The sequence below is a fragment of the Triturus cristatus genome, chromosome 12 (assembly GCF_964204655.1).
Source record: "Triturus cristatus chromosome 12, aTriCri1.1, whole genome shotgun sequence".
Taxonomy (NCBI): domain Eukaryota; kingdom Metazoa; phylum Chordata; class Amphibia; order Caudata; family Salamandridae; genus Triturus; species Triturus cristatus.
This window is the reverse complement of record NC_140595.1, coordinates 814,318,460-814,335,500: the sequence shown is the minus strand read 5'-3', so window position 1 is coordinate 814,335,500 and position 17,041 is coordinate 814,318,460. Positions and strand designations below refer to the sequence as shown.

Below are 17,041 nucleotides of genomic sequence, written 5' to 3'. Positions count from 1 at the left end.
AAACACTGGTCTTCCGGCCACTACAAAAGTGAAAGCAACAGACTATAAATGTGAAGTGTACTGTGCTCCTTCGAAGGAGACGGCACATGTGGTGGCCACTTCTAGATAATGCCCATAAAATTCTATTAACTTTCAAGCATAAACTCGAGCTGAGAACTTTAGAACAAATAGTCAAATTTGCATCTTTAAGTGACTGATCCAATGTATCCTGTCCTGGTCTTAATTCAATTAGCTGGTTGTGGTACTTTACTGAGTGGTTTCTTGATTCAAGTGTTGCTTTGAGGCGGTTTGCGTTCATGCTTGCTATTGTGAAAACCTACTGTCTTGTGCCATATCATTACAAGAGGAAAGACATTGCCCTCTCAGAGTAAGGGCTAGTTTATCGCACTGGCTGGACTTTTCAAAGACAGGCAAGTCTATGTATATTAGGAAAGGCTCTCTAAAGTAAAAAATAACACCTAATATCAAGTCATAATGAAAAATGAAAGGATCATTATGCCCACACGTGTGTCCTCAGCCTTCTGTGCCCTATCACTCTTTCCCTCATCTCATCTCCAATGACTAGTTGCAATCAATTATGTCCTGCAGTGTGTGTGCTTTTTAGCTACCCCATGCGCCTAGAGGTTGAGTTTTTGAGGGACTATTGTGAAGCTCCAGCTCAAGGGCTCACCCGACAAGTGTGCTGAAGTACAGTTCTGATTTAGGCCATATTCAGGTAGCCGTAGATTAAAGGCTAACGTCTCAATTATTGTGCACCACTCAAAAAAATGACAGAGGCGGAGAAAGAAATTTGTGAATAGCTTGCTGACCTAAATGGATGGAGAACAGCAGGAAACAGATATACATACAACAGGCCAGGACTAGCTAGTGAAAGGGATGTAAATGCATGTTGGGCAAAGGAGCACAGTGGATTTATGATTGTTTATTGATTCAATTAATTAAAATCGTTACACTAAATACACCAAAGCTAATGGGTAAAAAGTAAAATAATGTAAAATTCAAGCACATGGAGTCAATAATAATTCAAACTTCAGAAATAATCCTGTAATACAGTTTCACATATTTCACAGAGTAGCACCAGTTAAGCAGAATACAGAACAAAAGTACTGGACAAAACCATTAATAGAAAAACATCTGAAAAAGAGTGAATAAAGGTGCAAGAAAAAAATACAGAAAGAATCAGAACCTACTAAGAAAAAAGCCAAGGGGCAGAAATAAAACTGAATCCACTAGGTGGGTGGGTGACATATGGGATAGCACAGAAGGTAGGCGAGTATCCAAACACTGCTGCTATCACTCAGCTATGGCTCTATGTTGAGGACTAAATGTCCATCATAAGCGCACACACAAGAATTCTCAGAGCTCTATACCCTCTGGTCTCGTCTCACCTGGCTGGCGATCCCGGCTAATTGAGCCATCTGTTCTGCTGCCACGATTACGGCGCCGGCGACTACGATTACGCCTCTGTGGCTTGGCGTCACTCTCTTCTATTTGTATAAAAAGAAAGCACTGTTTCAAAGGTATTGCAACTTAAATGTAAGCAACACGTAAACCCTATCTATGATTTTACAGCAAATAGTCCTCCACAGCTCCCAACATAAAACCTACCTATGCCGTTCTCATTCACAGATGTGCTGTCGGACTCTGCAGCTCCGTCCATTATGGTAGCATCATCATCTGTACGGCGGCGGCGAGACCTCCGCCGACGGTTGGTGGTGGGCTGGGATTCACTGGCATCTGTGTCCACAGCCTGGTCAGTCTCATTGCTATCCAGGAGACTATAAGGGTTGATGTCTGGATCCTTCAGTACTATTGAATGAGGAGAAAAAATGAACATAACATGATGGCTAAACTGCAAGTGGAAAATTAAGGTTTTTGCATCATTTTCAATCAGAAAAGGTCAAATTGAATATGCTACTTACCAGTATGCATCTGTTCTTGGCATGTAGGGCTGCTGACATTCATATCTGTGCATAGATCGCCGCCTAGTGTTGGGTCCGGATGTTTGCACGTTGTTGTCCTGGAAGAGTCTTCGAAGTATCCTGAGATAGGTGACTCCTCCCCTGGACCACAGTGCGCATGGGCATCCTCTCCATCCTCAGATTATTTTTCGCCATTGTGGCAGTGATGGAGTAGATATAGAAAGTGATGACCATGCTATGCAGTAATTCTGAGAGCTGCAGCTGCTACAGGCGCCGGGGAGGAGGGCGGGCGATATGAATGTCAGCAGCCCTACATGCCAAGAACAGATGCATACTGGTAAGTAGCATATTCAGTTCGAGGCATGTGGGCTGCTGAATTCATATCTGTGCATAGAATATATAGCAGTACCTCCCATTAGCGGCGGCCACCAGTGCCAGCTGCAGCGGTCTGAAAAAGAGTTTTGAGAACAGCCTGTCCTACAGCTGCCTGCTGTTTTGAGTGTACATCTACACAGTAGTGTTTGGTAAATGTATGTATAGTGGACCATGTGGCTGCTCTACATATATCATGTAAAGGAATGTTTCCCAGGAAAGCCATGGAGGCCCCTAACTTACGTGTTGAGTGGGCCCGTGGGGGAATCATTAATGTGCGTTTAGCCTTTTTATAGCAAATTTGAATACATTTAACGATCCATCTGGCTATACCTGCCTTGGAGATTGCGTTGCCTTTGTGTTGTGGGGAAAAGGCGACGAAAAGTTGTTTCGTTTTCCTAAAGTTTTTAGTTCTGTCTATGTAGTACATGAGGGCTCTTTTGACGTCTAGTGTATGGAGCATTCTTTCAGCGACATTTTGTGGATTCTGAAAGAAAACAGGCAGTTCAATAGTTTGATTCATGTGGAACTGCGATATTACTTTAGGCATGAATTTGGGGTTGGTACGCAGTACGACCCTGTTTGCGTGAACCTGTATGAATGGCTCTTGAATGGTTAGTGCCTGGAGTTCACTAACTCTTCTCAACGAAGTGATTGCTACTAGGAAAGCCACCTTCCAGGTGAGGAATTGAATCTCACATGAGTGGAGAGGTTCGAAGGGTGGACCCACCAGTCGGGTGAGGACCAAGTTGGGGTTCCACACTGGTGCTGGTGGGTGTCTTGGGGGAATCACTCGTTTAAGTCCCTCCAAGAAGGCTTTGATGGCAGGCACTCTGAATAAAGAGAGGTGCTGCCTGTTTTGGAGATAGGCTGCTATTGCGGTTAAATGGATACGTATTGAGGTGTATGCCAGATTGCATCGGTATAGGTGTAAGAGGTAACAGATTATGTTTTGAGTGGATGCGTCTAGCGGGTTAATGTCATTGTTATTACAATAAATGACAAACCTCTTCCATTTGGCTGCATAGCAAGCTCTGGTAGTGGGTCTCCTAGCTTCCTTAATGATGTCCATACAGTCAGGTGGCAGGTTTAGGTAGCCAAACTCTAGGACTTCAGGAGCCAGATTGCCAGGTTCAGCTGTTGCGGATCTGGGTGCTGAATTTCTCCATGGTTCTGCGTTAAAAGCGCGGGTTTGATCCGCAGCCTTTGATGCGGCACCACGGAAAGTTCCAGAAAGGTGGTGTACCATGGCTGGCATGCCCATGTTGGAGCAACCAGGATGAGTGTCAGTGAGTGCTGTCGCAGTTTGCGTGCCACTAGCGGTATGAACAAAGCGTACAAAAGGGGGTGGTGATGGACGGAGCATCAGAACCAATCAAACACTCACAACCAGTCAACAGATCTGGGTTTGATCCATCACCATTCTTTAGCCCACTCTGCCACCCCAGTTCAGACATGGCCATATGCAAATCAGTCTGACCCTGTGCGTCTTGGGAACAGTCCAGCCCGAACTGCCAAGCCATGCCTTCCCTGGACCGGAAACAAGCTTCCTAGGACAGGTTTCTGGCATTTCAGCCGTCTTCAGCCAGGCTTGCTTGCATCCAGTGGCAAAGTGAGCAAGGGACTCACGTCTGAGCATACCCTGCCAACTTATGGCGAACAAAGCGTACAAAAGGGGGTGGTGATGGACGGAGCATCAGAACCAATCAAACACTCACAACAAGTCATCACCAACCCCTTTTGTACCACTAGCGGTATGAACGGCGCTGGGGGAAAAGCGTACGCAAATCTGCCAGACCAGTTCATCCATATCGCATTGCCCTGCGACTGTGGATGTGGGAACCTGGCGGCAAAGCTTTGGCATTTTGCGTTTTCCCTTGTGGCGAATAGGTCTATCTCTGGATGACCCCACTGCTGGAAGTACGGTTGGAGTACTGATGGGTGTAACTCCCACTCGTGCATTTGGTGGCTGTGTCTGCTGAGCAGATCCGCCATCTGGTTGTCCTTGCCGGGGAGGTGTTCCGCCATGAGGAATATGTTCCTCTGAATGGCCCACTTCCACATGCTCTGAGCCAGATGAGACAACTGTGGAGAGTGTGTTCCTCCCTGCTTCTGTATGTAGTACATGGCAGTCATGTTGTCCGTCCGGATCAACACGACCTTGTTGCACAGGTGTACTTTGAATGCTTTCATAGCCAGGAAGATTGCCATCAGTTCCAGAAGGTTGATGTGCATCTTCTTTTGTTGTGTAGTCCATAGTCCCTGCACTGTGTAATTGAGTACATGGGCTCCCCATCCCTGGAGAGAAGCGTCCGCTGTCAGTATTATTTGTGGAACAGGCTCTTGGAACGGTCGGCCCTTGCAAAGGTTTTGTGGATTCCACCAATGCAGAGAGTTGTATGCCCGACCGCTCACCAACACTAGGTCTTTTAATTGCCCGTGAGCCTGATTCCATTGACGTGCTAAGCACTCCTGAAGCGGGCGCATATGTAGTCTCGCGTGTGGGACTATGAAAATGCAGGAGGCCATCATGCCTATCAACTGCATGAACACTCGCGCAGGAAGGGAGTGTTGGGGTTTGAACTTGGAAATCAGCATTTGCATGCTGTTGATCCTCACTAAATTTGGCTGAGCTGTGGCTGCCAGAGTGTCTATGGTCGCACCTAGGTACTGTTGTACGTGTGCGGGTTGGAGATGTGATTTCGGGTAATTTAGTGAGAATCCCAGACTGTGAAGAAGGTGAATGGTGCGGGACATGTGGCTGGCACATTGCTGGGCTGACTTTGCCTGAACAAGCCAGTCGTCCAGGTAAGGGTAGACGTGAATGTGTTGCCTTCGTATATGTGCAGCCACGGTAGCTAGGCACTTTGTGAAAACTCTGGGTGCTGTTGTCACTCCGAAGGGGAGGACTTTGAATTGATAGTGCTGCCCCTGAATGGTGAACCGGAGATATTTTCTGTGTGACGGGTGTATGGGTATGTGGAAATACGCATCTTTGAGGTCTAGCGTGGCTAGGAAGTCTCCCTGTTTGAGCAGCGGGAGGACTTGTTGTAGGGTGAGCATGTGGAAATGCTCTGAGAGAATGTAGCGGTTGAGGGGTCTCAGGTCTAGTATAGGTCTGAGTGACCCGTCCTTTTTTGGTATTAAGAAGTACAGGGAGTACACCCCCGTACCTTGCTCGTGGACGGGTACGACCTCTATTGCGCCTTTTTTCAGCATACTTAGCACTTCCTGCTGTAATAGCGCTAAGTGCTCTGAGGACATAGGACGGTGTTTTGGCGGTATTGTGGGTGGAGTGGAGGTTAATTCTAGGCAGTAACCGTGTTTGATAATATCTTTGACCCACCTGTCCGTGGTGATGGAGTTCCACGTGGACAGGAACCTTTGTAGCCTCCCCCCGACAGGTGTTATGTGGTCGGGAGGAAGGGAGAGGGCGTCACTGTTTGTTCTTGGGGGAGGACCTGGTATTGCCGTATCCGCGTCCTCTGCCCTTTGTGCTGGAGCCACGATATCCACCCCTGGTGTTTTTATCGTAGGTACTTTGTGTGTTGCCCTTGTTGTAGGTTTGCTGTGACCCCTGTCCTCTACCTGCTCCTCTATTTCCGGGGCGACGAAAGGAGCCACTCCGAAAGGTCTGCGTTTGGAGAGCCCCCATGGACTTTGCAGTGTCCGTGTCCTTTTTTATTTTTTCTAGGGTGGTGTCAACCTCTGGTCCGAATAAGTAGTCGGGGTTGACCGGTTGATTGAGAATGTTATTTTGAACCTCAGGTTTGAATCCGGAGATTCGTAACCAGGCGTGTCGTCGTAACATGACGCTGGTGTTTATTGCTCTGGCAGCTGTATCTGCGGCATCCAGTGCACACTTAATGGATGCGTTTGTGAGGAGTTGTCCCTCCCTGATGAGGATCTCTGCTCCCTCTTTGTATTGGTCAGGGAGATGTTGGAGTAGGGTTTCTAATGTGTCATAGTGTGCGCAATCGTAGCGAGCTAGGAGCGCCTGGGTATTGGCAATACGCCATATGTTAGCTGCCTGGGCTGCAACCCGTTTGCCGGAGGTCTCTAGCACCTTGGACTCTTTGTCCGGGGGAGGAGCATCCCCAGTTGTCTGCGAGTGCGCCCGTTTGCGAGCATTAGCGACTACGATGGAGTCCAGAGGCAACTGGCCTCTAATGTACGTAGGGTCCCCGGGCGCCGACCTATATTTCTTGTCGATCCTGGGGTTTATTACTCTTGCCCTGGTGGGTTCTTTGAAAATGTCCTTTGCTGGTTTGAGGACACCTTTCAACATGGGTAGAGTTTTGATATTCCTTTCTGAGGATGCGAAAGTATCCATTAGAAAATCGTCCTCGATTGTATCAGAGTGGAGTTGCACACCATGATTGGCCGCAGCACGTTCAATTAGGGCGTTGAATGCGGCAGTGTCCTCTGTGGGAGACGTTTTTGCGCCATATAGCTGCGTGTCCTGTGTATCCATAGGTGCACCCGTGTCCACAGGGTCATCCCAAGCCTGGTCAGGGTCCTGTTGGCCTTCAGGGTCCATCTCTCTGGGGTAGGGGACGTCGTCACCCATATAGTCCTGCAAAACGTCGGTTTCGGAGTGTGTCGGAGAGAAGGACTGTGGATCTGGGTAAGAGGTATGGAGACGTTCGTAAAGAACTGGTTCCGAATCCGCTGGCAGCTTTTTCTTTAGCGGGATCCGGTAGGAGTCCAAAGCGTGTTCGGAAGATATTCTCCGCTTGTGGAGCATAATTCTGCCGGTGTCGGCATCGATGATGTGGGACGGTGACGTCTCCGTAGGAGAGCGTTCGGCAGGTGTGATCCTAGTTTGGGTGACAAGTGTTCTTATTTCAAACATTTTGGGCGCCGTGGATGGCGGCAGGCCAAAAGTGATATGGGGTGGTGCTGGAGAAGCTTTCTGAGCTTTTTTCGGCTCGGAGCCTGACGTGTCCTGGAGGGCAGCCTTTTCTTTGATGCGTTGCAAGGACGCTGCAACTTGTCGCACCTGGAACGCCGACGGTTCTTTGGCGCCGAGCGGTTCTGTAGAGGCAGGCGTGGACTTCTTCGGGGCCACGGGGTCATCGAGTCGAGGAGAGGTAGTAGCCGTCGACGGCGTCGATGATTGGGCCTTAGGTGCTGCTTTCGAAGCGGTGTGCGACGCAGCGGCCATTTTGACCTTCGTGGCTGGAGCCGATGGTTTCGGTGCCGGGTGCCGAGGCGGTTTGGCGGTACCGATGGCCTTTTTCCGTGTGTCGGCGCCGACGTCGGCTGCTGCGAGTTCGGCACCGAAGTCCCGTTTGGTGCGGTCGGTGCCGACGGGTTTGGCTGGCGTCGAAGGTGTAGTGGGCTTCGATACCACCAGTGTCACTTTCAGTTTCGGTTTCTGTGGAACCGACACGACTTTTGATTCGGTTTCGAGGAAGGGAAACCAGTCGTTTTGGGTACTAATGGCTGTCGCTGAATGTCCGAGGCCGGGCCCGAGGGCGGGGCCGAAGAACTGCGGGATAGGTCTTGGGTAAGGCCCGAAGGCGATCCCTCGACCGGAGCCATAGACTGACGCACTGGGATATCCTCCGTCTGTACGGGTAGGCCTTGCTCGTCACCGGAGCTACTTTCTTCGGCCCCTAAGGCCTCATCGTAGTCTCCTACCTCGGTGTCGGCTTCATCTCTGTGAAAGAGTTGTTCTTCGATGTCTTCCGATCCGGAATCGTGTTCGGAAGCGGGGCTGGAGGGTAGGTTCTCCACGCCTTCCACATCTTCGTCCTCGGCGCTGAAGATGTTGGTTGGGGCCGGTGCCGCTTGCTGCGCTTCAAGTCTCGCTGCTCGTCGATTCCGGAGAGTCTTTTTGGATCGGAATCGGGCACAGGCCATACATGTGGATTCGTCGTGATCCGGTGAAAGGCATTAGTTGCACACCGGGTGGACGTCGACATGGGGATATTTCGCATTGCAAACAGGACACCGCTTGAATGGTGTCCTCGATTCCATCGTCGATGTGGGGTTGATGGTCGGATAAGATGCAAAAGGAATATGCTACTTACCAGTATGCATCTGTTCTTGGCATGTAGAGCTGCAGAGTTGTACACTTAGCATAGGTCGCCATCTGGTGTTGGGCCCGGATGTTTGCAGTTTGTTTTTCTTCTTGGACCGTGCTTGGAAGTCACGAGTTTGGTGACTCCTCCTTCGGTCCGTACTGCGCATGGGCTTCGGCTCCACCCTCAGATTGTTTTTCGCCAACAGGGAAATGATGGAGCGTAGTAATAACAGTGAGAAACCCATGTGTGTTGTATCTAAATAAGATGGACTGGAACGGATACAGGTAGCCGGGGAGGCGGGTGGGCGTGTACAACTCTGCAGCTCTACATGCCAAGAACAGATGCATACTGGTAAGTAGCATATTCCGTTCGAGGCATATGAGCTGCAGATTGTACACTTAGCATAGATTATATAGCAGTACCCAACCTTAGCGGCGACCACCGGTATCCGTTGCAGCTGTTTGAAAGAGTGTTTTTAGTACAGCCTGGCCCACCCTAGCTTGCTGCTGGGAATGCACATCTACACAGTAGTGTTTTGTGAATGTGTGCGGTGTAGACCATGTGGCTGCCTTGCATATGTCATCTAAGGGTATATTCCCTAGAAAAGCCATAGAAGCCCCTAACTTTCTTGTAGAGTGGGCTTTAGGGGGAACAGATAATGTTCTCTTTGCCCTCTGATAGCAAATTTGTATGCATTTTACAATCCACCTAGCTATCCCTGATTTTGAGATGGGGTTGCCTTTATGTGGTGGAGAAAAGGAAACGAACAACTGTTTGGTCTTCCTGAAGGGTTGCGTTCTTTGTATGTAATATAGCAACGCTCTTTTCACATCTAGTGTGTGTAAGGCCCTTTCCGCAACAGATTGGGGTTGCGAAAAGAAGACAGGTAATTCCACTGATTGATTGAGGTGGAAGGGGGTAATGACTTTGGGCAGGAACTTCGGATTAGTTCGAAGTATGACCTTGCTGTGATGCATTTGTATGTAAGGTTCCTGTATGGTGAACGCTTGTATTTCACCAACCCTTCTAAGGGAAGTGATAGCTACAAGGAAAGCTGTTTTCCAGGTGAGAAATTGTAGCTCACATTTGTGCATTGGTTCGAAGGGCGGACCCATTAGTCGTGTAAGGACCAAATTTAGATTCCATACAGGGGAGGGTGGTGCCCTGGGAGGAATTACTCGTTTAAGGCCTTCCATGAAGGCTTTAATAGCGGGCACTCTGAAGAGTGACAAATGCTGTCTGTTTTGTAGATAGGCAGCGATCGCTGCTAGGTGTAGGCGTATGGATGAATACGCTAGGTTACACCTGTGAAGATGGAGCAGATAGCATATGATGTGTTGTATGGATGCATCTAGAGGGTTGATTGTATTGTTACGGCAGTACATTACAAATCTTTTCCACTTTGCGGCATAGCATGCTCTAGTGGTAGGACGTCTGGCTTCCATGATGATGTTCATGCAATCAGGGGGAAGGTTAAGGTACCCGAATTCTAAGATTTCAGGAGCCAGATCGCCAGGTTGAGCTGAGCTGGGTCCGGGTGCCTGATTTCTCCATGGTTCTGGGTTAGGAGGCATGGGGAAAGGTGCAGTTTTTGATGTGGTACCACTGATAGTTGTAGTAGCGTGGTGTACCACGGCTGTCTGGCCCACGTCGGAGCTACCAGAATGAGTGTGAGGGAGTGCTGTTGTAGTTTCCTGACCACTAATGGAATTAGTGGGAGAGGTGGAAAGGCGTATGCAAATCTGCCTGACCAGTTCATCCATATCGCATTGCCCTTGGACAATGGGTGTGGGTATCTGGCGGCGAAGCTTGGGCATTTTTTGTTTTCGTGGGTGGCGAAGAGGTCTATTTGAGGATGCCCCCACTGTTGGAAGAATGGGTGAAGAACTTGTGGATGCAGTTCCCATTCGTGTAGTTGTTGAGTCTGTCTGCTGAGCAGATCTGCTATGGTGTTTTGTACGCCTGGAACATGTTGTGCCAGGAGAAAAATGTTTTGGGGAATTGCCCATCTCCATATGCTCTGGGCTAAGCGGGAGAGCTGGGGAGAGTGTGTCCCCCCCTGTTTCTGTATATAATACATCGCAGTCATGTTGTCTGTGCGAATGAGGACTGCTTTGCCTGAAATCTGCTTTTGGAAAGATTTTAGGGCTAGAAAGATCGCCAAAAGCTCCAGATGGTTGATGTGGAGCGTTTTTTGCTGTGGCGTCCATAGACCTTGCATTGTGAGGTGTAAGAGGTGCGCTCCCCAGCCGGAGAGCGATGCGTCCGCTGTTAGAGTCACTTGGGGAACCGGGTCCAGGAACGGCCGTCCCTTGGAAAGGTTTGTGGTGTTCCACCACTGCAGAGAGTGATGTGTGCGGCCGTCCACCAACACCAGATCCGTTAGCTGACCCTGGGCCTGGTTCCACTGTTGTGCTAGGCACTCCTGAAGTGGACGCATGTGGAGTCTTGCATGGGGCACTATGAAGATGCAAGACGCCATCATCCCTATGAGCTTCATAAACACTCTTGCTGGTAGAGAGTGTTGAGGAAGGAATATTTTGCGTAAGGCTAGAATGCTTGTGATTCTGGCTGGGTTTGGATAGGCAATACCTTTTGAGGTGTCTATGGTGGCCCCGAGATATTGCTTTGTGTGAGATGGTATGAGGTGGGACTTTTGGTAGTTCACCGTGAAGCCTAGCTGATGAAGCAGTTGGATGGTGCTGTTTGTATGTTGCACGCATTGGTGGTAGGACGCGGCTTTTATGAGCCAGTCGTCTAAGTAAGGGAAGACGTGAACATGTTGACGTCTGAGGTGTGCTGCTACTACTGCTAGGCATTTGGTAAACACCCGTGGTGCAGTGGTGACCCCGAAGGGGAGAACCTTGAATTGGTAATGTTGCCCGTCCACCACGAACCTGAGGTATTTTCTGTGAGAGGGGTGTATTGGAATGTGAAAGTACGCGTCTTTCAGATCCAGTGTTGTGAGAAAGTCTCCCTGGCAGAGGAGTGGGAGGACTTGTTGTAAGGTGACCATGTGAAAGTGGTCTGAATGTATGTAGGCATTTAGAGGCCGGAGATCCAGAATGGGTCTGAGGGTCTCGTCTTTCTTTGGGATTAAGAAATATAGGGAGTAGACCCCTAGATTTCGTTGATTGTCGGGTACCTGCTCTATGGCGTGTTTCTGGAGGAGCGAGAGTACCTCTTGTTTGAGCAGTGTGGAATGCTCTTGGGACATTGGACGGTGCCTTGGTGGGATATTGGGTGGGGTAGATGTTAGCTCGAGGCAGTACCCTGACCGAATGATTTGGGTCACCCATTTGTCCGATGTTATGGACTCCCATACGTGGATAAAATCTTGTAGTCTGCCCCCGACCGGAGTGGAATGGTCTGGGGGGAGGGAAGGGGAGTCATTGTGCGGGTGGGGTGGCAGAACGGGTATTGTTGGTTTTGCCCCTGCCCTTATTGTTGTTGCCTCTGTAGCCACCTCTTTGGTTGCCCTTTGAAAAGGTATTTTGAGGAGGGGATTTGTAGGAGGTAGAGGCATTATCGGTGGAGGAGCCTCTACCTGTGGCACGAAAGGACGAGCGTCGAAAGGAACGCTTAGAGGCTTGGGTCTGGAGCGCTCCCATAGACTTCGCTGTGTCTGTATCTTTCTTCATTTTTTCGAGCGCTTCGTCTACCTTTGGGCCAAAGAGTGTTTGCTGGTCAAAGGTGTGATTAAGTATTGATGTCTGGACCTCAGGCTTGAACCCTGATATCCTGAGCCAGGCATGGCGGCGAAGCAGGACACTGGTGTTTATGGCTCTAGAAGCAGTGTCTGCTGCATCGAGGGCACACTTAATGGAGGTGTTTGTGATTAGTTTGCCCTCCTGTATCAAGTCATGAGCTTGGCGTTTGTATTTCTCTGGAAGGTGCTGCATAAGAGCCTCTAATTCATCATAGTGTGCTCTATCATATCGCGCAAGCAGTGCTTGTGTATTTGCAATGCGCCACATGTTTGCAGCCTGGTAGGCGGTGCGTTTACCAGACGCGTCCAGAAGTTTAGATTCCTTGTCTGGTGGTGGGGCATCTCCTGAGGATTGGGAGTTAGCCCGCTTTCTAGCTGTGGAGACAACTAGGGAATCTAGAGGAGCAGGGCCCTTGATGTATGCAGGGTCTGTGGGTGCCGCCTTGTACTTCTTCTCTATTCTAGGGTTTAGTACTCTGGCTCTGACAGGGTCTTTGAATACCTCTGTAGCGTGCTTGGTGACACCCTTAAGCATGGGTAAAATAGCAGTGGAACGATCTTGTAAATCAAATGTATCCAGTAGGAAGTCTTCTTCCACTGGTTCCGTGTGCATGTCCACCCCATGGTAGTGTGCTGCTCTCTGCACTAAATGGTGAAACCCTAAAGAGTCCTCTGGAGGAGACGGCCTTGATGGGTATAGGTCGTCTTGAGGTACATTGGGTACATCAGGGTTATTATAATCCTCCCATGGATCTGGGGTCCCTGGTGGGGTGGGATCCATTGGGGCGTCCCCTGGGTCATTGTCCGGGTCCCCGTCATCCGGATCTGGGGATGGGGCCGGATCGTAGTGAGGTAAAGGTGGAGGGGGTGGTGGTGGGAGGGGGGGTGGCAGTGGGGAGGGTACTCTAAGGGGAGAAGTGGCTGAGTCCCTCTTTTTGGGTGGAGGAGGAGGAGCCGGAGCCTCAAGGCGACGCTTCTTAGTAATCACAGTCAAAAGGCCAGTCTTTGGATCTCTGGACAAAGTCTTTTGTAAAGGGTCTGGTGTAAACAGAGCCAATGGCGCCGAGTCGTCTGTCGGCACCGGCGATTTCGGAACCGGAGGTTTCGATGTTCTGTGTACGCCTTGCTTTTTGGAGGTCTCCGTGTGTTTCGGCGTCGAATGCTGTTTCGGCGCCGGAGCGTCGGTGCCGACCGATTTCTGTTTGTGTTTGGTCGGCGCCGAGTGTCCAGGTTTCGGCACCGGTGGTTTCGGAGTCGAGCTGGATTTTGCAGGCTTCGGTGCCGAGTGGTGTTTATCGGCACCGGGCGTCGGCTGGCTCGATCCCGAGCTGCCGTGAGACTTTGAGTGCTTCGACACCGGGCCCGAAGGTGGGGTGATCGAGGCTTTGGTTTTGGTTTTGCCCAGGCCGGCAGGCGAGGGGGTAACCGGAGTCTCTTTGGTTTTCGGTGCGGGGCTGGGAGGGGGCATTGTACTCACGGCCCGCTGTCCTGGTGTTACGTCCTCCAGGTCGGAGTCGTCGGCCTCGGAAGCGCTGACGATGTCTTCTCCCAGTTCGGTGTGTGTCTGCCCCGAAGCTTCGGCGTCGTCTCCGAAGATGTCCGGTGGAACTGTTGAGGATGAGTGCGCCATGGTGCGTCGAGCCCTTCGATCTCGGATCGTTTTCTTCGATCGAAAAGACTTGCAGGCGGGGCAGTCTCGAGCCTCGTGTTCCGGAGAGAGGCAAAGGTTACACACCTGATGGAGGTCGGTGTGGGGAAATTTAGACCCACATTCTGGGCACTTTTTAAACGGAGTCCTTTCCATCGGCCGGGACCGGAGTCGCGGAGGGCCCGAAGGCCGGTGTCGATGTACGGGATGGAAAAAGTGCCGCTTCGAGAGATGAAGATGATGAAGGAACTCGAAGAATCGAGGATTTTCCGTCGAGGCTGGAACCGTAGAAGTTCGAAGCCGGAGCACGAAGTATCACATCCGAGCCCGATGGCGGAAAAAAACAATCTGAGGGTGGAGCCGAAGCCCATGCGCAGTACGGACCGAAGGAGGAGTCACCAAACTCGTGACTTCCAAGCACGGTCCAAGAAGAAAAACAAACTGCAAACATCCGGGCCCAACACCAGATGGCGACCTATGCTAAGTGTACAATCTGCAGCTCATATGCCTCGAACAAGTTGGTTTTGTTAAGTCAGTAAACTAACAAGTAACTGTCGATACCGATCGGGAACAGTACTGACGCGAACTAAAGGCCTTTTGGCCTGAAAAAAAGTTTTCCCTAACTTGAGTCAAGATAAGCACATCCGAACCCAATGGCGGAAAAAAACAATCTGAGGATGGAGAGGATGCCCATGCGCACTGTGGTCCAGGGGAGGAGTCACCTATCTCAGGATACTTCGAAGACTCTTCCAGGACAACAACGTGCAAACATCCGGACCCAACACTAGGCGGCGATCTATGCACAGATATGAATGTCAGCAGCCCTACATGCCTCGAACCTTTTGCTACAGTGGCTCTGTAAAGCAAATGGCAGATCAAAAAAAGACCCTGGTCTTGTATCCACATTCCTACATGGTCACCGAGCACCAGGCTACAGAGCGAAACTCTGCACCACACCAATTGAGCAGACACCTATAGTTAGCCTTTCCAACAGAATACCTACATAAGACAAGATACAAATGTTCTTGGGAGAAGAGATTCATTCATAAACTGGGGTCTTATTTTTAGGACACTTTACCCATGCTCTTTTGCTTTGAAGTAGAATTTGCAATACTACAGGAAATGCAATCAACAATCCATTTGGTTATTCTCTCTTCCAAATACTTTCCTCTTGCTCCTACCTTGTGCCAAAGGCTACAATCAATTGTTTACAGTTCAAATATTTGTACTTGCATATTTGAAAAGCTTACCTTTTTTGTCAAGAAACATTGTAAATAGTTAACAAACTGCACATATGAACACAGCAGCATGTGGTTACATTAACCAAGGTGTCTTCAAGGAAGGAGGCTGGGAGTGAGATTGGAGCAATCTTCAACAGATAACATTGATATCACATCAAAGAGACAGGTCACCAGATGATGGTGAAAGTTTGTAGTCTACTGGTAAGACTCTTCCTTGGTAAGGAAGGGGGTTTTAAAAGCCTTTTTGAAAGCTGGCAAGAGTGCTTTTAATTCCAGGGGTTCAAGAAGGAAGGAGATATGGCACTAGAATGAGATACACTGCACTGTGGTTCAGGGATGGCAGGAACATAAGCTGTTGGTGTAAAGTAAATGCTGATGATGGAAGAGAGAGGGGGGGTGGGTCTCAGCTTGCATATTTCCTTACAAATTAAATTCACAAATCTGAACAAGTTGCTTGGTGTACATAACAAAATATATTTATGGGGTCACTGGACAGCTCTTGTTTGGCAAAGTTGTTGGTTAGAGCTAAGAGGACCCAGGAAAAAAATGGTAGAAATCAACAAGCTGAAATGAAAATGTGAGACCATAACAGTACAATTTTGACAACTATTCTCAAGAATGTTCTGGTATAAAGTAGACAGTTAATCACTACAACTAGAAAACACTGCACATCTTACCTGAGCTGATGGAAGAGTTGCCATACTTGCTGCCTCCTATACCTCCACGGCCACGTCCAGGTGGTGGAGGGCCACGCCCTCGCCCAATGCCGCCACGCTTTCGATTCTCCTCAGCTCGTTGTCGGAGATCTCGCTCGTTTGGATGTGGGTGTTCATACTCGTCCCTTTTTTCAGATTCAGTCTCCGATGTGTTGGACATCTCAGAGTTGGTACCTTGGTTGGGAGATGGAAAAGGATGACATAGTAACTATTCAATTCCCTGCATTGTCAAAGGTTTGCTTGCTACCCTATACGTTGCAAATTGTGAAACATGACTAAGGATAGTCATTTGGTCCCTTGAACACATATAGCAGATTGTACATGTGAGCCTCTATGTACTGGGTTGCCAGTTGCCAAACAAGAAGAAATCATTTAGAGAAGGCGTGAATAGCTTGGCTTCAATGGCAGTCATCTGACTAAGGAGTGAGGAGCCTCGGACTCTTTAATCTGTATCGTTTAAGACCCAGGAGGGTACCCAGGGCTCGTCATCTCAGTTTGTGGAGCTTGCCTAAAGTTCAAGTTTATTTTAGAAAGTGCATAGTTAGTTAAAACAATTACACATAAAAATAACACAATCGAAACAAATAAGAAATTGAGCTAAAAGGTTTTTTTTTTTTTTTTTTTAAAAACACACCAGGTCATCAGAGAATTGTAGTATCCTGTTCCTGCATGCATTGAAAAAATACACCAAGCTCAATAGTCAGACTAGTCCCTTTTAATGCATGGGTTTCTGAGTTGCTCTCACCACTGTAGGCCTTTACTTTTGCCTTCAATAGCTGTACATAGTTGACAAACCGTGTGTTCAGGTGAGTGTTTACTGCATTGAGGCCTTGAATGAGTGCTTGTCTGCAAGTTCTTATTCTCGCTTGAATAAAGAGGCCCCACAGTAATGTTCTCGTTTCGAGGATATGTAGAGCATATTTCAAATTCTGACTATTTATTTCCTGCCAGACCAGAGCTGATACAAAGTTGTATTTGGTCGAATGAAAACCGTGGCAAATCTTAAGAAAGGCATTTGTGGTACATCAGCTATGTTTCATAAGGTCAAACTCTAGTCGCAGCTGAGCCTGTGAGGATAATTTGGAAGTTTGAACGTTAGCCAGTAGGTCTTAGCTCTCAATAGATCTAAGAGTTTTGCCATCTTGCCTGCTGTTATTTCAGAGCCGTATGCTACTGTGTGCCAGAACTGTGCAGCCATAACTTTTTGTAAGGTGCCCAGACTGCTACCATGCCAGGTTGTTGCCAGTAGCTGGACTCCTGACGTTAGGGAGGCAGCCTTCGACTTCATGGTTTCCAAGTGTGGGATAAAGTAACCTCTGGAGTCAAACACCACTCCAAGATACTTTTACTGTGAAGTGCATGCAAGCCGAAGACCACCAATTGTCCAAGCGCCAGGTGTTC

At 49.0% G+C, this 17,041-nt stretch overlaps 1 protein-coding gene across 2 annotated transcripts in view; it reads right to left on the bottom strand.

Moving 5' to 3' along the window:
- The window catches only part of FXR2 (FMR1 autosomal homolog 2), a 431,332-nt gene that overhangs the window by 67,897 nt on the left and 346,394 nt on the right, over window positions 1-17,041 (bottom strand). For both annotated transcript variants that reach the window (XM_085638170.1, XM_085638169.1), the window contains exons 13-15: window positions 15,602-15,814; window positions 1,609-1,809; window positions 1,389-1,487 (exon numbers count right to left, since the gene is read on the bottom strand). In XM_085638170.1, the coding sequence (XP_085494296.1) occupies window positions 1,389-1,487; window positions 1,609-1,809; window positions 15,602-15,814 (513 nt within the window). The remainder of the gene's footprint in view (window positions 1-1,388; window positions 1,488-1,608; window positions 1,810-15,601; window positions 15,815-17,041) is intronic.